Source organism: Eretmochelys imbricata, chromosome 8 (assembly GCF_965152235.1).
Source record: "Eretmochelys imbricata isolate rEreImb1 chromosome 8, rEreImb1.hap1, whole genome shotgun sequence".
Lineage (NCBI taxonomy): Eukaryota > Metazoa > Chordata > Testudines > Cheloniidae > Eretmochelys > Eretmochelys imbricata.
The window spans coordinates 50,375,622-50,400,673 of record NC_135579.1 but is presented as its reverse complement, the minus strand read 5'-3'; the positions used below and the strand labels follow the sequence as shown (position 1 = coordinate 50,400,673).

At 44.0% G+C, this 25,052-nt stretch overlaps 1 protein-coding gene across 4 annotated transcripts in view; it reads left to right on the top strand.

Annotated features, from left to right (window-relative positions):
• The first annotated feature begins 6,110 nt into the window (after window positions 1–6,110).
• The window catches only part of COP1 (COP1 E3 ubiquitin ligase), a 224,126-nt gene continuing 205,184 nt past the window's right edge, over window positions 6,111–25,052 (top strand). For all 4 annotated transcript variants that reach the window (XM_077824025.1, XM_077824024.1, XM_077824023.1 and 1 more), the window contains exons 1-3: window positions 6,111–6,504; window positions 19,551–19,610; window positions 21,908–22,005. In XM_077824025.1, the coding sequence (XP_077680151.1) occupies window positions 6,164–6,504; window positions 19,551–19,610; window positions 21,908–22,005 (499 nt within the window). In that variant the 5' untranslated portion in view covers window positions 6,111–6,163. The remainder of the gene's footprint in view (window positions 6,505–19,550; window positions 19,611–21,907; window positions 22,006–25,052) is intronic.

Sequence of the window (25,052 nt, the reverse complement as noted above, 5' to 3'; positions counted from 1 at the left end):
TTTACAGGTAGGGAACTTGAGGAACTGTGAGGTTAAGTGACTCGTTCAAGTTTACAGAGTGAGTCAGTGGCAGTCATGAACTGAGCCTAAGACACTTGACTGCCAGTCCTCAGTCTCAGATAACTAGCCAACACAGCCTTTTATTTAGAAAAAGTGCCAATCTCCCTTGTGGTGAAGGACTGATGAGATGCATGTTGTTCCCAGTTGCTTCAATGGTTGGGCTAGGCGTGATTATTACAGCTCTGGTGGAAAATGGTGTAGGTAAATGGAGACAGTGTCATAAAAGTCACAAACACAATTTATAGTAAGGAGGATTGATATGTGCAAAAGTGCAGAAACATATTTCTATTAAGGTTTATTCAGCGGCAAATACACTCTCACTTACTTCCTTCTAATATTAAGATGTCCCAGTAATATTTGACTATGATGGAGAATATCTCCTTTTGTTTTGGAATGTATTCTTAGAACATCATCTTCTGAACAGGACAATAACTACACAAGTAGCCTTGACACTATAATACTGTGGGAACTGAAATACAGAATACTGTGTGTGGCCGACAGGAGGCGCTAAAGGACAAATTTGCAAGAGGTAGAAATCCATGTGTGTGTGTTATACCAATAAAATAAAAACCAGCAGGATCTTATTAAAGGGGAAAAGGCAAAATACCACATTTATTGTGAATACAGAAAAAATCATAGTAAGCAGTTAGTTATAGCTATAACATTCCATTCAATCCCATATTTATTCACACATTCATTCATACACACACACACACACATGTTCTGCAAGGTTGTTATCATAGTTATCAGCCTTAGAGTTGCTCATGCCAAGCCACTGGCCAGGTGGCCTGGACATGAGGAGGGAGCAGGGCCTTGTCGATGCACATCTGATGCTCCTGGAAGTTGGTTTGCAGAATCAGACCCCAAAGTTCTCACTTTCTAGAGTCCATTTTTATAGGAATTTCTTCCTATGCCAGTCTATGGGAATTGCTTCATCATGCTGTTGCTGAATCAATCAGCAGATGGCACATTCCTGATGGCTCCGTGCTGCCAGATGTTATCTTGTTCTTTGGTTCTCCCATTCTTGAGGCTGTTGGGTGGATTCCAGTTTGCCCTCTGGGGGTCCTCTGGTTATTTCCACTTGACGCCTGCTTCAGCCGCTGGACACTGGATTCTTAGGCTGGCACCTCCCTGATCATTCAGTTATTATCCACACCAAACATCCATCCACATACACCCTCTATCTCTATTTTAATCACAATTGTTAACAAAGCGAGATGAATACAACAAAAGGGCGGGGAGTCTCTGGGTGCTCTTTCTTTTGTTACAGAGTATTGCTTTGAGTCTCTCTCTGTGTGAGTAGTTGTTGTTACAAAGAATTGCTTTGAGAACAGACTCTGTCTTAGAATGTACTAACACAATTAGCAGCTTGCAAGTTTCACACATAGAGGGAGAGAAACAGAACCAAAAACCAAGAGACCTCTTAATTAGTAATACCCTGGAATTTAAACTATGGGGAATCAAATTCATTTGTGATTTTAATATAGAACTTCTTTAATATGATCCAACATGTGTTCCTGCAAAGGTGTACCCTCAATTTTGAGTGCATTTACTGCAGTTGCATATACAATGCAAATGATTACAGATGCCAATGTGGAGTTTGGAGGGTAATTTGTCTGATTTGCGTATACAATTACCATAAATGCATGTGCAGTACACTGGCCTAATGCGTTTGATCATAGCACCCTCTGGAGGCTGGTCACAGTGATCGTACAATCCATTACTATCTCACACTTAGAGAAGATTAGAGAGACAAGGTGGGTGAGGTAATGTCTTTTATTGGATCAACTTCTGTCGGTGACAGAGACAAGCTTTTAAGCTGCACGGAGCTCTTCTTCAGGTCTGGACTCTGTGTGGCTTGAAAGTTTGTCTCTCTCACCAACAGAAGTTGGTCCAATAAAAGTTATTACCTCATCTATTTTGTCTCATATCCTGGGACGAACATGGCCAAAAGTACACTGCATAGATAGAAAGAAAAGGAGTACTCGTGGCATCGTAGAGACTAACCAATTTATTTGAGCATAAGCTTTTGTGAGCTACAGCTCACTTCATAGGATGCATTCAATGGAAAAATGAAGCTCACGAAAGCTTATGCTCAAATAAATTGGTTAGTCGCTAAGGTGCCACAAGTACTCCTTTTCTTTTTGCGAATACAGACTAACACGGTTGCTACTCTGAAACCTGCGTAAGTAGAGAAAATCTTAAACTCAAGTGGAAGAGACTTGTTTTTTTGACACTGACAGTGCTTGGTTCAATCCTTACTCACAACCATGGTGTTTATATATATATGCTGCAAAGGCTAGTTATCTTGTACAGTAATGGGTGGACTTGCGCACATGCATTAGCTTTGATTGGTTTATTTCACTGCAATAACATTCTTCAAAGATACTATTTTGTTTTCAACCTCTTCAATTTTGGGGGGGATCAATGCAAATATCTAAAAGTTATTCATAGGAACTTTGGGAGCAAGGTGGGTTACAGACATTCTACTAGTTGCTTGCTCTCAGCCTGTAAATTTTGGTTCTGCGTCTTGATCTTCAGTTTTGGAGGAGCAGGAGTAGATGTGAAAAGTAAATGGTACTGTTAGAGTATATCTTTCTTTTTTTAATCTTTCCCCCCTTCACATAAAATCACCTTTTTACTGTGGCTGTGTTGTCTTCTGAATTTCTTTCCTCATTTGCTCTTCTTTTGCTTTTATTTTGCACTTTCCCTACTTTACTCTCATTTGGTGTCGTCCCCCACTTTTTACTGGTCTCCCAATGTACAGATCTTGCAGAAGGAAAATGGTGTTATTTCTTAGTATAAATTTATTTTCACATGGTGATGGCTGCAAAAGGAAACTAAGTGAAACAGACTAATTCTAGTCAAGTTTCAGAGTAGCAGGGGTATTAGTCTAGTGGCACCTTAGAGACTAACCAATTTATTTGAGCATAAGCTTTTGTGAGCTACAGCTCACTTCATCGGATGCATTCACTGGAAAATACAGTGAGGAGATTTATATACACACACAACATGAAAAAATGGGTGTTATCATACACACTGTAAGGAGAGTGATCACTTAAGATGAGCTATTACCAGCAGGAGAGCGGGGGTGGGGTGGTCTGGATGAAAGCTGCAGGCATATAGGTAAGTATAGTGGTCAGTAGGTTTCCGGTATAGGGTGGTGTTTATGTGCCATTGCTTATTAGCACCGTACAGTCTAGGAAGTGCATCTCTTGTGTGGACTGGTCCAGGCTGAGGTTGATGGTGGGATGGAAATTGTTGAAATCATGGCGGAATTCCTCAAGGGCTTCTTTTGCATGGGTCCAGATGATGAAGATGTCATCAATGTAACACAAGTAGAGTAGGGGCATTAGGGGACGAGAGCTGAGGAAGCGTTGTTCTAAGTCAGCCATAAAAATGTTGGCATACTGTGGGGCCATGCGGGTACCCATAGCAGTGCCGCTGATTTGAACGTATACATTGTCCCCAAATGTGAAATAGTTATGGGTGAGGACAAAGTCACAAAGTTCAGCCACCAGGTTTGCCGTGGCATTATTGGGGATACTGTTCCTGACGGCTTGTAGTCCATCTTTGTGTGGAATGTTGGTGTAGAGGGCTTCTACATCCATAGTGGCCAGGATGGTGTTTTCAGGAAGATCACTGATGGATTGTAGTTTCCTCAGGAAGTCAGTGGTGTCTCAAAGATAGCTGGGAGTGCTGGTAGCTTACGGCCTGAGGAGGGAGTCTACATAGCCAGACAATCCTGCTGTCAGGGTGTCAATGCCTGAGATGATGGGTTGTCCAGGATTTCCAGGTTTATGGATCTTGGGTAGCAGATAGAATACCCCAGGTCGGGGTTCCAGGGGTGTGTCTGTGCGGATTTGATCTTGTGCTTTTTCAGGGAGTTTCTTGAGCAAATGTTTCTTTTGGTAACCCTCAGCGGGATCAGGGGGTAATGGCTTGTAGAAAGTGGTGTTGGAGAGCTGCCTAGCAGCCTCTTGTTCCTATTTCGACCTATTCATGATGACGACAGCACCTCCTTTGTCAGCCTTTTTGATTATGATGTCAGAGTTGTTTCTGAGGCTGTGGATGGCATTGTGTTCTGCACGGCTGAGGTTATGGGGCAAGTGATGCTGCTTTTCCACAATTTCAGCCCGTGCACGTCGGTGGAAGCACTCTATGTAGAAGTCCAGTCTGTTGTTTCGACCTTCAGGAGGAGTCCACCCAGAATCCTTCTTTTTGTAGTCTTGGTAGGAAGGTCTCTGTGGGTTAGTATGTTGTTCAGAGGTGTGTTGGAAATATTCCTTGAGTCGGAGACGTCGAAAATAGGATTCTAGGTCACCACAGAACTGTATCATGTTTTAGTCAGTTTCTCCTTACAGACAGTTCCATATGTAAAGCACTAGATGTACAGATAAACTGAATAACCCTGGCCAGCATCCATTGCTCCAGCTGAAATCAATCAATGAGTGCTCAGCATCTCTGAAAATCAGGCTCTAAATGATTTGCTCAAGGTGGGTACAGACCCCTAGGTCTACCATTTGTGCCACCATCACGTGGACGAGGCTGTAAGAAAATAGTGGGCTATGGTTGTTGAGGAAACTGTGTTAACGCACACTGTAATTTTTATAGTTGTATTGGTGACACTGGGCACTACACTAGGTAACTTGGGAGGGTGGAAGACCACGAGTGTCGATGAAGCCCTCTTGCTCTAGGCCCAGATAAACTGAGGCCCCTCTGCTCCTTGAACTTTCTGTGACCCTGCACAACTATGAGGAAGCTAACACACAAACAGACAGGTTTGCACACAGCTCACCAGCCAAGGCCAGCTTTGGCCTGGGAAATATATAGATAAGGCAGAAATGTTTAGCAAAAACCAGTAACAAATAGACCCAAATAAGGCAAGGCTTGGGCAATGCTACTGAGGAAAAACACAACTGGCTGCTTTAGCTGATTGGCTACGGTATTGTACGGGGCAACAGGTAATTGGTTGCATAAGCTTGTGTAGTAAAGTAGGCAAAGGTATAAAATGTATACTGAAATTTGCATGCGCTGCTGCAGAATTTGAGACAGCTCAGTCTCCCTGTGCCCTTTATGGACCTCCAAATAAATCTCAATGCTTCTCCACACCGTTGTGGTCATTGGTGCGACGCACACTGGGCAACAAACCCAGCTGTTGCTTGCCTCGGGCACTCTGTGCTGGCAACAGTTGCCACAAATTTGAGTGGTGTCGTGACCCCTTGTGACAGGTTACTCTGTACCTCACTCGACTTTGACCTGGCTCCTCTCCATCAGCCCAGCACCACTCCGTCAGGATAGGTGGGTAAGCCAAATCTAAGCAAGTGGTGTTGCAACGAGGTGCAGGGGGCCACACCCCCACTCCAATTTGGCCCTGCTGCTCCTCCATCACGACCATGCGGGGGAGGCAGTGGACAAGGAGGATGGAGCGGGGGAGCTATGCTGGTTGGAGTCCCGGGGGGCTCGCCCCACTCACTGCCCGAGGTTGGGGCTGACCCCCGCCGCCAACACTGGACCTTGTCCTGGGGAAGTTCCTCTTTGGCCGGGTGGCATGGGCCTGCCAGTACCTTTGCCTGCCCAGCTGCTGGCCAGCATGGGAGTTAGGCGACGGGTGGCCCGCGAGTGGGGTCTGGGACAGACAGACAGACAACCTCCCCCCCGGGCCATCTGAACGGCGGCGAGGGCAGATCGAGGGTAACGAGCCTCTCAGCCAACCCTGGCCACTGTCAACTGCCCCCCACTCGGCCCCTCCCTCGGCGAGCTGCGCACGCGCCACCCTTCTCTCCCCCCCCCGTGTCGGCGGAACCCCGTTCCCCAACGCAGTCCGCGCGTGCGCGGTGGCTGCGGAGCGTCCCCCTCACTCCCCCGCCCGGCCTGCTGTCTCCCGCAGGGGGCCTGTCAATAAAGATTGAACAAGGCCGGCTCCTCCGTTGGCCCGTGTTGCTGCCGCTGCGGGGGGTGCTGATAAAGTTGCGCGCGCGGCTCCGGCCCCGTCGGGTGGGCGGTGCTTGCTTTGAACAAAACTTTATTGTTCCGCCGTGGTGGTGGCGGCGGCGGCGGCAGCGCGTAGGATGCGCTGAGGCTTCCCCCGCCCGGCCTCGGCATGTCAGGCAGCCGCCAGCCGCCGCAGCAGCACCCTACCCCGGCTGGGCAGGGCGCCGCGGCCTCCGCCGTCACTTCGGCTTCTTCTTCTTCTTCTTCGTCGTCGGCACCGGGCTCCTGCTCCTCGTCCGCGGGGCCCCCCGCGCGGCCTGTGCTGGTGGCTGCGGCCTCTGGGCTTTCCCGGCTGGCGGGGGCGGCTAGGCCCGGCGGCGGCTCCTCGTCGGGAGGCGGCGGCGGCTCCTCGTCGGGAGGCGGCGGCGGGAGCAGGAAGAGGCCGCTGCTGACACCGCTCTGCAACGGGCTCCTCAACTCGTACGAGGACAAGAGCAACGACTTCGTGTGGTGAGTGCGGCCGGGGGGCAGGGGCACGCCCTTCCCCACTGCCACCTAGGCTGTTCCGGGGGGGAGGGCGCTGGTGATGGTGCGGGCGTTGGGGGAAGCTGGAAGGCGTTGATGGGTTGTCTGGGCAGCTGGGGTTTGGCTGGAGCCCGGGGGGCGGCGTTCCTGCCTGTTGCTTGTCCTTTGTGTGCCTAACAAGACTCGGTAGGACTTTCCACCTGCATCCCCCTACAGAAGATCTCCTCTCTTCCCCGAGGTGTCGCCTCTGCAGATGTCACCGGGACCACAAATTAATGAATCCTGACCGAACAAATCACGGCGTTTTCACCTGATGCTCATTGCACTTGGGCCCTAGCCGGTAATGGCCAGGAGCAGGTTTCAGAGATACGGGCTTCCCCTTGGGAATGTGCCTAGCACTCAAGAATTCAGCCCTGGGAGGGTGACAGTAAGTGCCCAGCTGATCATAGTTCTAGTTATAGGGCACCAGGAGAGAGCTCGCCTACTTTGGGGAAAAAGTAGTGTGTGCAGTATGTTTACATTGACTGCTTTATAAGAATAGTTGTGTTTTAAAATGGTTAGCTGGCTGTGTTTATCCTTAACTCGACTTTAAACATGGTTATCCTCATCAGTGCTAGTGTTGTACATTGGGTGAGTTAATGTTTTCTAATACAATGCATTTTTGCTGTAGAGATAAGCCCTGAAATAATGGGTCATATTGTGTTTGTAGGTTACTTACAGGCGGAGTCCAGTCTTCCACTTAACAAACTGGTTACAGAGAACTGGTTGTATGTGGCAGTAGTATCTCATGCCACTTGAGACGAGCATTTTGCCTAGCTGAAGTTTCCAGGTGCTCAAATACAGCATGTTGCAATTGCGAACTGTTACGTTATAATGGCAGAGATCACTGTGGTGAGATCCACATGAGAAAAGAATGGTTTGCAGCAAATTTTAGATGGAAAAACTAAATGCCATGATTGCTACCTAAGCATCCAGAAAGAGTGATAGAGCCCTTTTCGCTACAAAATGTAAAACACATCAGCAAAGGTCAGTCATGTATCCCCAAGAGAGAATGCACTTACAGCTCTTGTCCAGTGCCTAAATTCTTCCCCTTACATATTTGGCATTGCTTTCTTCTTACCTATGTTGAGCCATTTATAACTGCACATATGAGATGGCATTTAAGGAGAAAGAGTAAGCACTCTTCGTTATCCTTTAGCACCTCCTGGTAGAGCCCTGTGCGGCTACAAAATTTGTATCTGCAGCCGATCTGTGATCTGTAAAAATGGTCTGAGGATATCCGCACCTGCAGGTTTAAAGCGGATATGCATGGATTTGCAGGGCTCTGTCTCTTGGACAGGAAAGAACCCACTAAAGGGCTAAAGAGATTCTGAAGGGGAATTGGCAATCTCTTGGTCACTGGTATTGAAACCTGCTGATAGACAAGTCCATGCTGATTTTGTTTGTTCTCTTTCTTGGAAGGTGAATAACAATTGCAAGTGTATCAGACCAATGCCTAAAACCAGATCAGTAGGAAATATGAACGGTGGCGATAAAGATGTACTTGTAGTTTTCCAAAAATTATAAGTTAATTTGTAGTAATAACAATTAACAGTAAGATGGCTTCTTGAGGCAGGGCCTTGCTGTAGCTGGTGGCAATCTTCCTTTAAATAAGAAAGCATTAACAACTCCTATCATTAATAGATCCAAAACCTTCCAGCAGGTCTCAGTCCGCTATAAGAGGCAAAGTTTTAATTAACAGATGGTTGAATGCAATGAAATATAACCAGACAATATGCGTGGGTGGTAAATGTGATAGTGGTGTATTGATAGTATATATTGAAGGTTTAGGTTCTTCAGTGAGGTCAGGCTGATGGACTGTTAATTTTTGTGGGGGGTGGCTGCTTACAAGACTGCTCTGTATGGCTGTTGGTATTTCGGTTTAGGATTCGGTGGAAGATATCTCTTACTATTTGTGCTGTAGTAGAACACACAGGCTCCGATTAGGCTTGGGGTCACCATTTTGCTGGATGCTGTAGATACACGTTGTAAGCTCCTCAGAGTGGCGATTGTCTTGCTAGCGAAATAGACAAGACAGGCAAAGGGTGGTACAAAGGAAGTATTATCTCTGTTGTACAGATGGAGAACTGAAGCTATAGAGTGGGGTAATTATAATTTGAGAGAAGTGGCCACAGAGGTTGAGTGGCTTGCTTCATGAGCGTCAAAGTGTTAGTGGCAGAACTGGGGATGGAGTAGAACCCATGTCTGTTAACTCCCACTCCCCTCCATATGCTCAACAACATCAAGATTAAGGAGATGTGGTTGGATTGGGGCTTTTAATTGAGAAGGTTGGTGGGTGGGTTCAACTGGTGCATTGACAGCTTTTTGTGAGAAGAGGGATGGTTTGGTTGGAAGATAGCACTGTTGGGGTGGATGTTAGTGAGGGAAGATGGTTGGGAGATGACACTGTTGAGGAATTGATGGCTGGGGGACATGATCCCCTACCTAGAGTACTTATGATTAATTTAGGCACAGCACAGGGCTAAATGGGACAGGGAGAAAGAAGGTTAGAGGGAAGAGAAGTCAAAGGATACAAGAACATGTGGCTTGTTGAAAACTCTTGATGGTTTAGCAGTTATTTTCAAAAGATTCAAAACCAATCTTACTTTAAAACTTTCTCGGTTGAGTCCAATACACATTTTGAAGACAGCACATACATAATTAGTCATGTTCTCCCTTCAAAGTACAGTTCCCTAAGAAGGACAACAGGAAGAATTTAACGAAGTGACAAGCAGGGAAAAACTCTTATTTTGCTGTTCAGTGGCATTTATAGAGAAACGATATTCAGGTTTTTATGTGCTGATAGCTGCTTAAACGGCATACTGTGATTTACATTTAATTTGTCTGGGTTTTCAATTGTCATGGACTTCTGTGGGCAGTAGATATTTCCCTAGCCTTTTAACATTTATGAAATAATGTCATCCTCAAAACATAGCTGCCCTGTCAATTAATTATAGTAACAACATTGAGATAATGCACTATCTGTGTGACACAGAGGTAAGAATCTAAACTGGGTGACTCTTTGGAGTTGTGTACAATGTATGAAAAGTCAAATGTGTGTGTGATTTCAGAGCCCTACACTTCAATTTAAATAAATTAGCTTTGATTATGGCCAATCTGAGAAGCAAAAATTTCCCATAAAGAAAAGACTCAATAAATGAGACATTTTCCAAAAGACAGTATGCTACAGAGAACAGTTGGTGATCCCTCTGCATGTGGACCATGAGTTGTAACTAAAGGCACACCTGCAAGATCTGTGGTGGCTTCTGTCGATTCGAGGCTGAAGTTGAGAAATAGACAAATGGGTTTGAGTGAGGTGGGATTTGCAAAGGTGCATGCAGAAATCATACATAATATTAGTGGTGTTTATGCCCATAACCTCTGTGCAGTACTTTAAAAATGCTTCCTCAGCAGTGTGATAGCTAAGCTGCAATGCAAAGTTTGGCCTAGGTTGCTGGTTTGGATTGTGAAATATTTAGCAAACAGTACATTGTTGGAGTATCTCTTGGGTACAGTTTGTAGTACATTTCAGCCAATGTCTGTGGATACAAAGTGGAGAAAACTGTATACAGGATATTAGCTTTTTGTGTTGGTGAATAGTTTTCTCTAGTGCAGTACTATCAGGAGTTAACATCCTGTATTAACACAGAGAGGAAAGAGTGTTTAAATACAGGATAACAGTTCTAACAGGCTTTTTTTTCTCAATTGTCTCCAATTGGGGAAGTTGATGGGAGAAGGAAGTCTCTGATCATGGAGGATCTCTTCCCCTGACCTCGTGTCCTACTTTACTCTTTAGTACTCCTTTCTAGGCACCACATTAACTCTGAACAGGATGCTGGACAGAACTCTTTCCAGAATGGCGTCGTGCTGCTGCTGCTTGGGAGCAGCGTGTGCTGCTTCTTCAGTGACTGTAATGTTTCATAGCAGTACTTGTTTCTGAGCTCTGGGAACAAACAGCAAGACTTGGGCATTGCTTATGCACTGAGTTTTGTTTGCAGACTTGAATTTTGGAAGCTCATTGCTCTGCTTAGTGTCTTCCTTTCATTTGAAAAGTCAGGATTACAGGATGATAGACCTCCTAATGATAAGAAAATATAAGCCGTTCACTAAGCTGACCCATTGTTATGGGCATACATGTATTAGTGGCCCAGTAGAGTCTGCAGGATACTAGTACCGTGCTTTGCCAACAATAAACCTGGCTGGGTACCTTCATCTCTTAATGGATCTTATGGTCACTGGGCTCAAAGTCTGCTGTGCCAGCTGTCTGCGCAGGGCTGGGGCGGCACAGAGGGACCACACACAGATAGCCAAACATCTATCAACATCTAACCACAGGAGTGTTCAGAAACCTGTTAATCCTAATGTCAGACCTAGATCTGTCCGCAGTAATTCAATTTGGAATGTGCTGTATTTGGGGAATGCATCCACAAACACTATACAGCTGGTATAAAAGAAAGCAGCCCATTTGCTGACACACAGATTGACAGAACCGCATCATCTATTGCTGCACTGTCTGCCCATCAAAGACTGGATCAAGTTCTAAGGCCTGGTCTTGATCATTGCCTGGTCCCAGTTTACTGAGAACCTTTATCTCAAACACCACCTTCCTTTCTGCATCTTTGACTTCATGAGTTGAAGATCTTCTTGAGTGACACCCCAACTGTTGAGAGTTTAAGACTAGTATAAGTAGGAGATGAGCCTGTTCAGAAGCCAGCACAGTTCAGCCTGTGGAACTTCCTGCCAGAATAGCTGAAGATAAGAATATGACCATGTTCTGGACAAAATGCAAGACTCCTCTGTTTGACTCAGTTTCCTTCTAGAGACAGTCATTCATGTCTGTCTATGTATATTAAAAAAAAGTGGACGTGTGAGTGTGTGTGTGTGTGTGTGTAAATAAATAAGCTGTGCTCTGCTATTATATGAGAGAGAAGAATAGAAGGACAAGTGAGAGAAACTGAAGTGGATTCTAGCTGTTGCTATATAGGAAGAGACGGAAAAACTGTGTGTGTGTATACACCACTTGCATAGAACACTTAAGATTTATAAAGGGTTTGGATACCACTGTGATGGGTACAATATAACAGTCTAGAAGAAGAAATTTTCAAAGCAGTGTAGGGAATTTTGGGACATATGTTCCATTGAAATTAATGTAAGATATGTCTAAATCTGCTAGGCCAGGAGTGGGCAAACCTTTTGGCCTGAGGGCCACATCAGGGTTTCAAAACTGTATGGAGAGCTGGGTAGGGAAGGTTATGCCTCCCTAAACAGCCTGGCCTCCACCCCCTCCCACTTCCCATGCCCTGACCTATCCAACCCCCCAGCTCCTTGTCCCCTGACTGCCCCCTCCTGGGACCTCTACCCCAACTGCCCCCTGGGATCCTGCCCCCATCCAACCCTCCCTGTCCCCTGACAGCCCCCCCCCGGACTTCCACGCCTATACAACCGTCCCGTTCCCTGATTCCCCCCCCCCGCCCCATCCAACCTCCCCCTGCTCCCGAACCTCCCTCTGACCGCCTCCAGGACCCCACCCCCTATCCAACCCCTGTCTACGCCCCTGCCCACCCCCGCACCTCCTCGGACTCCCACACCTATCCAACCCTCCCTGTTCCCTGACTGCATCCCCCCCCCCCCACTCGCCTCCCCCTTACCATGCTGCTCAGAGCAGCAGGAGCTCGCAGCCCCACTGCCTGGCTGGAGTTAGCCACGCTGCCCTTGCTGCTTGACAGGAGTGGCAGGCCAGAGTGCTGGCCGCACAGCTGTGGGGGAGAGGTGACAGCAGGGGAGGGGCCGGGGGCCAGCCTCCCCATCCAGGAGCTCAGGGGCCAGGCAGGATGGTCCCGTGGCCTGGGTGTGGCCCGTGGGCCGTAGTTTGCCCACCTCTGTGCTAAGCTCTCTGAAAACCTCAATCAAAGAGAAATACAATGTTTAGGGCCTTCTAAATATCTAAAGACTTTCATGTCTGTCATCCCTGTATATAGTACTAAAGCTGCAGCTACTGATAGGGGTCTGGGTTTTTCTACTTACAAAAGAGAGATTTGACTTGCTCATGCAGTTTGATCCCTTTCACCTGAGATTGCCATTTAAGGCAACAGATGGGGAATAAGGGCTTGTTTATATGGGGAAATTAACCAGAATAATTATTCGGCTACAGCTATGCTCGTCATTTTTTGTGTAGACAAACCCTAAGAATTTTCAGCTACCCGTCTTCCACCTCCCCTTGTACCTCTTTCATGCGGTTCCTTCCTTCTCCAAGAAGTGGATAACTGCAGTTTTTTGGTAAGTTTTTGTTATGCATTTTTATATATTGGCTACTTTGGAATTTCTGTAGGCTTTCTATAACAGTCCTGCAGGAAATCTGCCTTTTTTTTTTTTTTGAGTGATCATTCCCCTCCTCATCCCCCCATGTTTCCACTGGGGCTGGATGAACACTTTTCCCCCATTCTTTCCCAAGTTTGTGCCATAGCATTAGTATTTTTCCAACAGAGAACCACCAATCAACCTCAGTTTGGATTAATTTTAATTGTTCGCTCAGCTCTCTATGCATTTTTGCCTTAATTTTTGTTTTTGGCTGTGTATCTGAGTTTTTGGCTGTGTATTTAAAAGGTGTGTCTTAGCATACATTTGTAATGTTCTGTGCACTAGCTGAAAGAGGAGATATATTTATAGTGATATGAACCTTCTACTGTTGAAGCACATGGGAAACCAGTTTTCAATAAGTACTATGACAAATGAAAACTTTCATTTGTTGTACAGTTGAGATCTGCTCCCAACATTGAGTTGTCCAGAACTTCAGAGCAAGGCTTTGCATGATTCTATATGGTCTTAGACAGGGAATCATTTTATACTACATCCATGTGGCTTCCTGAGCCTTTTGGTTTCTTGCCTGTGTGATACTGGTGGTCCCATTGAAGTCAGTGAATTAGGAAGTTTTAGCCTTTATTTATAAGGTCAGCTAGGTAAAGAGATACTATTTAGGACTTTGCTGTTATATTTTTAAGCTTAGTTTAAGACCTATTTTTGCATAGCTACTTATTTCAGGTAGTTGGTGACTGTGATAAGTATTAAAAGGGATAATCTAGTTTCTGCTTATAAAACAGTGAGCACTGCTGGGAAGCAGTCTTTTAATGATGGAAAAGTCAGCCTCCGTTAAGAATGATCTGGCATGTCATATGTGTGTTTTGCAGGATCTGATTGGTCTCTTCCTCAGCTATTTTGGCTCTTCTACTTATCCAGTCAGACTGGTATGAAGAAGAATAATTTGGGGAACAGCACAATCTTGGATTGCTAGCATGTTAAGGGAAACTCTGAGTTAGCTCAACTCTGTATCATGCTACAGACCTTGCACACAGTACAGTCCAAACTCTGCACATTAGGGGCATACTGGAGGTGACTCTGTTTTCATGGTAGAAATGGTTTATAAATGCATGTGTTTAGAATCTCTTGTTTGGACATTACATTCCACGGACACACTCTCTACCTCCATGCTAAGGAACATGGTATCAGGAAGAAAGTGAATGAGTGAAGGTTTTTTTATTTTTATTTAAACAAACATGGGGAGCAACCCGTCATGGGGAGCAACCTCAAATCATTGCAAAACCTTGATTATTATTTTTAGTCTTTAATGATCTCTCCCTCTCCTACTATTAATATATTCTTGTTGGCTAACTTTATTTTTATAATTTTTCTAAGCTGAATAATGCCTTGACATTGAACGATTATTAGCTGCAAGACATTGGTTTCAACTCTGCAGTTGGATGCTAATCAAAATGAACAAAAACAATATGCAACCCAAAATGAACCTGCCACCTCATATTAAGGATACTCCATGCTACTTTCTCATTTCTTTTGTGGTTCTCATGCTAAGGAAGGGGCTAGATAGTCTGTAGTTTTGGTCCAAGCTGTTGGGGTTTTAAGTGTAGTGTTATGGGCCTCAAACTAAATTGTTCTGAATGCATGATTCAGTTGCAGAATACTGAGAACCAGTGTAGTTTTTATATTTAGATTCCATCTAGTCTTCAGGGCAATACTTGTCCAATCTGGATCATTGTGGGGAGGATAATTGACCCAGAGGAGGCTGTTGCTTCCGCTTCCATTTGCAGTGGGTTTAAGAAATTTGAGATGGACTGGGAGGCACTGTCCTCCTTCCTGCTTCAGGATGGATGAGAGCAAGGCTGGGAGAAGACCCCACTTCTCCTCTTGAGTGGATGGTGGAAAGGGGGATCAACTTGTGGGAAATTACTCACTTACACCATGCTGTAGTGGAGAGAGTGGGGTAAAGAAAGAAAAGTAACATTCTGGTTCCTTTCATGTATGTAGTCTGTTCTGTCAAATCCTACTTGTTTCTGTCTGAGGTTGGTTTTTTATCAAATACCTGTCCTGTTGCAGAAAAATGTATCTTTGACATGCAAAGGTTTTGTTTTGTTGGCAAACCATGGGAGGATGCTTGTGAAGGGAGCACACCCTTGTTAGAGACTTACTGGCTGGAGACTAGCATATTTTTCATCTTATCAAGGACTTATTTGTAAAGGTTCCTTAAAAAGTGTATTCATTTAACTGTTAACCTTGAAATTTGACATTAGTTGACACATGCATTAGATACAAAATTGTTGTTGTCTTCCTACATGCTGCATCTTGCTAAACAACCATTCAGAATCTTAACATCTGTGTATTCTATTGCTTATCTTTTCTGTTGGATGATAATACAAGATGGGGATTATTTTCTTCTTCTTAATCCTACTCTCCTCTGGCTCCTTTCAAACTGCCTTCAAACACACCCCACTGCCTCTCTTATTCTAGAAGCCCAAGACTTTCCTCACTTCCTCTTGTCTCCTCAACTGTTGCTGCATCTTCCTCCTTCTCTTCATGCTCATGCTCCTCGTGAGTGCCATTGATTCTCATAATCTTTGCTTTCTCACCATCAACTTTTTGATGGTGATTTATGGATCCTTCCTTAAGGGTGGATCTATAAATGGAGATTCCCTATGTCCTAATAAGGAGGAGAGGATTGAAGATGTAAAATACAGGAAGGATATGATGAGAAACAGTCAAATGGAAAAAAAGTCCCATTCAATTATATCATGTAATGGCAGGCAGCTAAAAAGTGACAAGTTCTTAAAATGCTTATATATCAGTGCTAGAAGTCTAAATAATAAGATGGGTGAACTAGAGTGCCCCGTATTAAATGAGGATATTGATATAATAGGCATCACAGAAACTTGGTGGAATGAGGATAATTAATGGGACACAGTAATACCAGGGTACAAAATATATCAGAAGGACGGAACAGGTCGTGATGGTGAGGGAGTGGCACTATATGTGGGGGTGGGGGGAAGCGCAGAATGAAATGAAGTAAAAATCTTAAATGAAGCAAACTGTACCATAGAATCTCTATGGATAGTAATTCCATTCTTGAATAATAAGAATATAGCAGTAGGGATACGTTACAGATCACCTGACCAGGATGGTGATAGTGACTGTGAAATGCTCAGGAAGATTAGAGAGGCTACTAAAATAAACTCAATAATAATGGGGGATTTTTAGCTATCCCATATTGATTGGATACATGTCACCTCAGGAAGGGATGCAGAGATAAAGCTTCTTGGCACCTTAAATTACTGCTTCTTGGAGCAGCTAGTCCTGAAACCCACAAGAGGAGAGGCAATTCTTGATTTAGTCCTAAGTGGAGCACAGGATCAGGTCCAAGAGATGAATATAACTGGACCGCTTGCTAATAGTGACCATAATTAAACTTAACATTCCTGTGGCAGGGAAAACACCACAGTGGCCCAGCACTATAGCATTTAATTTCAGAAAGGGGAACTACACAAAAATGAGGTCAGTTAAACAGAAATTAAAAGGTACAGTGCCAAGAGTAAAATCCCTGCAAGCTGCATGGAAACTTTTTAAAGACACCATAATGGAGGCTCAACTTCTGTGTTTTTTAATTTGGGGTATACATTTAAGAGAACCAAAAAAAAGCCACTGTGGCTAAGCAACAAAGTAAAAGAAGCAGTGTGACAAAAAGGCATCCTTTAAAAAGTGGAAGTTAAACTCTAATGAGGAAAATAGAAAGGAGCATAAACTCTGGCAAATGAAGTGTAAAAAAGAATTTGAAGCTAGTCAAAGACTCAAAAAGTAATAGCAATTTTTTTTTTAAAGTACATCAGAAGCAGGAAGCCTGCTAAACAACCGGTGGGGCTACTGGATGACCGAGATGCTAAAGAAGCACTCAAGGATGATAAGGCCATTGTGGAGAAACTAAATTTAATTATTTTCATCGGTCTTCATGTTTGAGAATGTGAGGGAGATTCCTAAACCTGAACCATTCTTTTTAGGTGACAAATCTGAGGAACTCTCCTAGATTGAGGTGTCATTAGAGAAGGTTTTGGAACAAATTGATAAACTTGAACAGTAATAAGTCACCAGGACCAGATGGTATTCACCAAGAGTTTTGAAGGAACTCAAATATGATTTTGCAGGACTACTAACTGTCATCTGTAACCTATCCTTTAAATCAGCTTCTGTACCAAATGACTGGAGAATAGCTAATATGACGCCAATTTTTAAAAAGGGCTCCAGAGGAGACTCTGGCAACTACAGGACGGTAAGCCTGACTTCTTTACTATAGTTTCAACCTGTTTGCCCAGTACTGAACAAAATTGTCAGACACATACGTGAACATAACTTGTTGGGGAATAGTCAACATGGTTTTTGTAAAGGGAAATCATGCCTCATCAATCTACTAGAATTCTCTGAAGGGGTCAACAAGCACGTGGACAAGGGGGATATAGTGTATTTAGATTTCCAGAAAGCCTTTGACAAGATCTTTCACCAAAGGCTGTTCAGCAAAGTAAGCAGTCATAGGATAAGAAGGAAGGTTCTCTCATGGATTGGTAACTGGTTAAAAGATAGGAAACAAAGGATAGAAATAAATGGTCAGTTTTCAGAATGGAGAGAGGTAAATAGGGTGTCCCCCAGGGGTCTGTACTGAGCCCAGTCCTATTTAACATATTCATAAACGATCTGGAAAAAGGGGTAAACCGTGAGGTGGCAAACTTTGCAGATGATACAAAACTACTCAAGATAGTTAAGTCCCAGGCAGACTGCGAAGAGCTACAAAAGGATCTCTCAAAACTGGGTGACTGGGCAACAAAATGGCAGATGAAATTCAATGTTGATAAATGCAAAGTAATGCACATTGGAGAACATAATCCCAACTATACATATAAAATGATGGGGTCTAAATTAGCTATTACTGCTCAAGAAAAAGATCTTGGAGTCATTGTGGATAGTTCTCTGAAAACATCCACTCAATGTGCAACAGCAGTCAAAAAAGCAAACAGAATGTTGGGCATCCTTAAGAAAGGGATAGATAATAAGACAGAAAATATCCTGTTGCCTCTATACAAATCCAGGGTATGCCCACATCTTGAATACTGCGTGTAGATGTGGTCGTCCCATCTCAAAAAAGATATGTTGGACTTGGAAAAGGTTCAGAAAAGGGCAATAAAAATGATTAGGGCTATGGAACGGCTGGCGTATGAGGAGAGATTAAAAAAATTGGGCCTTTTCAGCTTGGAAAAGAGACGATTGAGGGGGGATATGATAGAGGTCTATAAAATCATGACTGGTATGGAGAAAGTAAATAAGGAAGTGTTATTTACTCCTCCTCATAACACAAGAACTGGGGGTCACCAATTGAAATTAATAGGCAGCAGGCTTAAAACAAAAGGAAGTGTTTTTTCACACAACGCACAGTCAACCTGTGGAACTCTTTGCTAGAGGATGTTGTGAAGGCCAAGACTATATAACAGGGTTCAAAAAAGAACTATATAAATGCATGGAGGATATGTCCATCAATGGCTATTAGCCAGGATGGGCAGGGATGGTGTCCCTAGCCTCTGTTTTTCAGAAGCTGGGAATGGGCAATGGTGGATCACTTGATTACCTGTTCTGTTCATTCCTCCTGGGGTACCTGGCATTGGCCACTGTCAGAAGACAGGATACTTGGCTGGATAGACCTTTGGTCTGACCCAGTATGGCCATTCTTATGTTCTTAGGTTTGAAACAGACTGTAAAGAATTTTCTGCTCTGCTGAGACTGCACTAACTAAAAACACTATTGACCTCTTTCTGGGTAAATCCAAAAGCCTTAATTCCTCCCCATTCTCTTTGACCTATCTAGTGCTTTTAACACCCTCAGCTATTCCACTTTCCTTAATTTCTTTTTCCTTTGGGCATTCACAACTCCATTCTTGACTGGTGGGTTTTTTTTTGCTTCTTGGACTGCTCCTTCATAGTCTTCAGTGGTTATTTCACCTCTTCCTACTCTCTGCTAATGTCATTGCAAGGTTCCATCAGCAGCTTCTCCCTGCTTTTATTCCTTTTTATCTCTGTCTCATGGTTGCATTCCCATTTCTGTGCTGATGATTACAAAGTCTAATTCTTCCCCCACTGTTAATATTGCATTCTTTTTGACATGTCCTGCTGTCAGTTTAGAGTTTTAGCAAAACTAGAGCTTCTCTTTTTTTTTTTGGTCTTCCGTCCTCCTGGCCTATAATTTTGGATTCCTCATCACAACAGCCTTGTGCAGTAGCTGAACAGTGTAAAAAGAAGCAGGTTTTTGACTTAGCCTTGCTTGTCAGGAGGGCTTGTTTTTTTAAATGGCTTGTAATAAAGATTCTGTAATTGTTTGAGGTTGTTTGTAACTGTTGAAAGCTCTGCGAGTAGACCTTGTCCTGGTTTCTAATTGCAGTAAATCTTGGATTTTACAACATCTTTCAGGGTTCACAGAATAACTGTTGTGTCCATTTGATCTTTAAATTGCCAAGGTGCTGTTGCTGTCTTTTTTTTTTAAATCCCTTTTACAAACAGAAAATATTCCCTCTTAATGATTGGATGGCTGCATTGAACTTTTTTGCAACAATTGTTTTTTTTTCTTGTTTGCTTTTCTTACACTTAAAAAGGCACCATTTTATTTTTATTTACTTGTAGCCCCATCTGTTTTGATATGATTGAAGAAGCATACATGACGAAATGTGGACACAGTTTCTGGTAAGACTTTATGTTAAACAAAATGTCTGTTTATCATTTTGTAAATACTTTCATTATAATGTGGTTAGAGATTGATTTGCACTGACACTTGGAACTTAATTTTGTGTTCTTTCTTAACCCATGTTAATTGTGACTGAATGAATTAATGGGTAAAAATAGGATTTAAAATAAGGCTAAGGCTACGTGGCCGGAGTGAAAAATATATGTGCTACCACATCACTTGTAATTTAAAGCACTTGTATATTGTTTATAGTATACTGTACTTATAGGTAAAATATTGTCAGTCAACTTTCTATTGAGTAAAATTTTAAAAATTGTAGAGGATGTGATTTTGTTAACAAACTCCTTTTTGAGGGGAGAATTTACTTGTCACTCTTGAAACCATGGCATCCCCCCTTCCCTTGTCTTCAAGTATCTGTTTTTTGCAAAGTTTTACTAGGAATTGCCATATTGGATCATACCCAACATCCATCTACTGCAGTATCCAGTCTCCTGCAGTGGGTAGGGCTAGATGTTTCAGAGGAGGTCATAAGAATCCTACAGAAGGCAGATGTGGTATAATTTTGCCCCCCACATTAGTGCTCCTTATGATCTGATAGTTAGAGGTCAGCTTAAGCCAGGGGTGGGCAAAGTTTTTGGCCTTAGGGCCACATTGGGGTTATGAAATTGTATGGGGGGGCCAGGTAGGGAAGGCTGTGCTTCCTCAAACAGCCTGGTCCCTGCCCCCCTCCCACTTCCCGCCCCCTGACTGCCCCCCTCAGAATCCCCAAACTATCCAATCCCCCCTGCTCCTTGTCCCCTGACCGCCCCCTCCCGGGACCCCACCCCCTCTCCAACCCCCCGTCCCCTGACCGCCCCAATCCCTATCCACACCCCTGACCGCCTCCCCCGAACCTCCTCCCCATCCAGCCACTCCCTGTCCCCTGACTGCCCCCCTGGGATTCCCTGCCCCTTATCCAACTTCCTCCCCCCCGCTCTCTGCCCCCTTACCATGCTGCTCAGAGCAGTAGGACTGTCAGCTGGAGGGAGCCAGCCGTGCTGCCTGGCAGGAGCTTGTAGCCCTGCCACCCAGAGCGCTGGCGGAATGGTGAGCTGAGGCTGCGTGGGAGTGGGGACAGCAGGGGAGGGGCCAGGGGTAGCCTCCCTGGCTGGGAGCTGAAGGGCTAGGTAGGACGGTCCGTGGGCTGTATGTGGCCTGCCGGCCGTAGTTGGCCCACCTCTAGCTTCAGCCCTGAAGCATAAAGCTTAATATTCCATGTGCATTTTGCATACAGTTAAAATAGAAAGAACTCTTATGAGTTTTCTCATTCTTTTGGTACATTAACTGATCTTTCAGTAACACTTAATATTAGGCTCATCCTACAGATTAAGTTTTGTAGTGTGGAATATACTTCTCCCCAGCAGTATTATGCTTCCAGGAGAAGTAGCTGCTGACTTCTTCAACTATGTGCCATATGCAGCATTTTGTGCTTGTTGCAAGTCCTTTGAAGTGTCCATGGTACAGCACCAATCAAATAATATCAGTCCATTGTTCCAGTCACTAATCTGAGGAGTGAGATACTACAATAGTAATGTCACAGAGATGGATGATTGTCCTTGCCAGCAAGGTCCAGTGTCTGTTTAGTGTGTCCCTGGGATTCCTAGCAGTGAAGCAGAAAGCCCCTTATGGCTTGACATTTATTAATCCTCTCTGCTGAAAGGAAGTGGGAGAAGCTGAGACCAAAGATGCTTTGTCTGTGTTTCATTTAAAACTACTGTGGGTGCCAGATAATCCTGTAGCCTAGGGATGATGCAGTTTGCCAGAATTGTCAAAAACTTAGTAAAGTTACTTTATACAGACTCCAGACACTGCTGTCATGTACTGTGGCTTATAAAAGTCGTAAAAGCTGCCAGTATGTGCTATGCAGAGCATTTACTGACTTCAGATGTAAGATATGGGTCTCCTTGTTGGCACAGACACTTGTATGTTATATACTGCCCTTCAACCCGATTTATGAGCTGAGTGACTTCCTTAACCTGTGGCAGAAACATGATTTTGGCCCATCCAAGTTTTGGATATGAAGCTTTAAATTGCCTTTTTGCTTTAGGACGTTACTTGTTAATATTGGAACATCCTGGTATCACTCCCTTCTAGATCCATCCTTGTGCTCTATTTACAGCTGTTATCTAACAGGGTGTATGGAACACCTCATCAAGTGCTGATATATTATTTTACTGCTGTTATCTAGACTACACTTTCATTGTGCCTTTTTCCTCATGACCTCTAACTTGTTTTATTTCTTGCTTTCCTCGAACAGCTATAAATGTATTCATCAGAGTCTGGAGGATAACAACAGATGCCCCAAATGTAACTATGTGGTTGATAACATAGACCATCTTTACCCCAACTTTTTAGGTGAGTCTTAGGTTTAATTGTTTGCATTAGAAACACTGTCTCAGGATAAGAATTTAGCAGTAGTAAAGACAGCCGTGCAAAATTGTCCTGTAAACTTGCAATTCCAGGTACAAAATCGACTCATCAGCCCTCATGCTTGTGACTGTATCCGGAGGGGAGGAGCAGGTGGTGTAAATTGACATAGCATCCCTGATGTCAATGGAGCTATGCCAATCTACATTAGATGAGGATCTAGCTCATTATTATTGGTGCTCTATAAGAAGCAAAATGAAGACCATAGATTTATGAACTGATTTTACTCTACCTTTTACACCATATTTTTGGCTATAAGGTATTTACAAGGTGCAGCCATTGTAAGTTACAAGACTGTGTGATACAGTTTTACCTGGGGTTTAGACTTGGGTTGCATGTGCCATGAGGCATCGTGTGGCATGTATATCTTAATTTTCCCATGTATTTCTATCCTAATGAATAAAAATTTAAAGATTGAGGCAAGGGAGGGAAAGAAGATTTAAAGGAGAGAAGACAGGTGGACTAGGAAATACTCTGGTGTTTGAGAAATATGTCAACTTTAGTAGTTTCGTGTGTTGAGCTGCTATTTTAAGTAAAATAGCAAATGAAAGGTCAGTAACGTGGGAACACTTCAAAAGCAATTATCTCAAATCCGAAATGTATTAAGTTAAAAAAATAAAGGACAATTCCTTCCCTTCCTCAGTAAGGGTTGGAACCTAGAATGATGGACTAGATATTCTTAATCATGGAACTAGTCCGTGTCAGGAGGAAAGAAGGAAACTATAGTGTTTCAGATACTTGTCTCTTTTGTAAAATGCATTTAGATCTGGATGGGATACCCTATATAAGGACTTGTTTACACAGGAAAAAATCCTGCAGTAACTAGCATGTGCTAAAAGAAAAGGAGTACTTGTGGCACCTTAGAGACTAACCAATTTATTTGAGCATAAGCTTTCGTGATCTACAGCTCACTTCATCGGATGCATACTGTGGAAAGTGTAGAAGATCTTTTTATATACACACAAAGCATGAAAAAATACCTCCTCCCACCCCACTTTCCTGCTGGTAATAGCTTATCTAAAATGATCACTCTCCTTACAATGTGTATGATGATCATGGTGGGCCATTTCCAGCACAAATCCAGGGTTTAACAAGAACGTCGGGGGAGGGGTAGGAAAAAACAAGGGGAAATAGGTTACCTTGCATAATGACTTAGCCATTCCCAGTCTCTATTCAAGCCTAAGTTAATTGTATCCAATTTGCAAATGAATTCCAATTCAACAGTTTCTCGCTGGAGTCTGGATTTGAAGTTTTTTTCTTGTAATATAGCAACTTTCATGTCTGTAATCGTGTGACCAGGGAGATTGAAGGTGTTCTCCGACTGGTTTATGAATGTTATAATTCTTGACATCTGATTTGTGTCCATTTATTCTTTTACGTAGAGACTGTCCAGTTTGACCAATGTACATGGCAGAGAGGCATTGCTGGCACATGATAGCATATATTACATTGGTGGATGTGCAGGTGAACGAGCCTCTGATAGTGTGGCTGATGTGATTAGGCCCTGTGATGGTGTCCCCTGAATAGATATGTGGGCACAGTTGGCAACGGGCTTTGTTGCAAGGATAGATTCCTGGGTTAGTGGTTCTGTTGTGTGGTATGTGGTTGCTGGTGAGTATTTGCTTCAGGTTGGGGGGCTGTCTGTAGGCAAGGACTGGCCTGTCTCCCAAGATTTGTGAGAGTGTTGGGTCATCCTTCAGGATAGGTTGTAGATCCTTAATAATGCTTTGGAGGGGTTTTAGTTGGGGGCTGAAGGTGACGGCTAGTGGCGTTCTGTTATTTTCTTTGTTGGGCCTGTCCTGTAGTAGGTGACTTCTGGGAGCTCTTCTGGCTCTATCAATCTGTTTCTTCACTTGCGCAGGTGGGTATTGTAGTTGTAAGAATGCTTGATAAAGATCTTGTAGGTGTTTGTCTCTGTCTGAGGGGTTGGAGCAAATGCGGTTGTATCACAGAGCTTGGCTGTAGACGATGGATCGTGTGGTGTGGTCAGGGTGAAAGCTGGAGGCATATAGGTAGGAATAGCGGTCAGTAGGTTTCCGGTATAGGGTGGTGTTTATGTGACCATCGTTTATTAGCACTGTAGCGTCCAGGAAGTGGATCTCTTGTGTGGACTGGACCAGGCTGAGGTTGATGGTGGGATGGAAATTGTTGAAATCATGGTGGAATTCCTCAAGGGCTTCTTATATAGTGCAAGTAGAGTAGGGGCGTTAGGGGACGAGAGCTGAGGAAGCGTTGTTCTAAGTCAGCCATAAAAATGTTGGTATACTGTGGGGCCATGCGGGTACCCATAGCAGTGCTGCTGATCTGAAGGTATACATTGTCCCCAAATGTGAAATAGTTATGGGTGAGGACAAAGTCACACAGTTCAGCCACCAGGTTAGCCGTGACATTATCGGGGATAGTGTTCTTGACGGCTTGTAGTCCATCTTTGTGTGGAATGTTGGTGTAGAGGACTTCTACATCCATAGTGGCCAGGATGGTGTTTTCAGGAAGATCACTGATGGATTGTAGTTTCCTCAGGAAGTCAGTGGTGTCTCGAAGGTAGCTGGGAGTGCTGGTAGCGTAGGGCCTGAGGAGGGAGTCTACATAGCCAGACAATCCTGCTGTCAGGGTGCCAATGCCTGAGATGATGGGGCGCCCAGGATTTCCAGGTTTATGGATCTTGGGTAGTAGATAGAATATCCCAGGTTGGGGTTCCAGGGGTGTGTCTGTGCGGATTTGTTCTTGTGCTTTTTCAGGGAGTTTCTTGAGCAAATGCTGTAGTTTCTTTTGGTAACCCTCAGTGGGATCAGAGGGTAATGGCTTGTAGAAAGTGGTGTTGGAGAGCTGCCTAGCAGCCTTTTGTTCATATTTCGACCTATTCATGATGACAACAGCACCTCCTTTGTCAGCTTTTTTGATTATCATGTCAGAGTTGTGTTCTGCATGGCTGAGGTTATGGGGCAAGTGATGCTGCTTTTCCACAATTTCAGCCT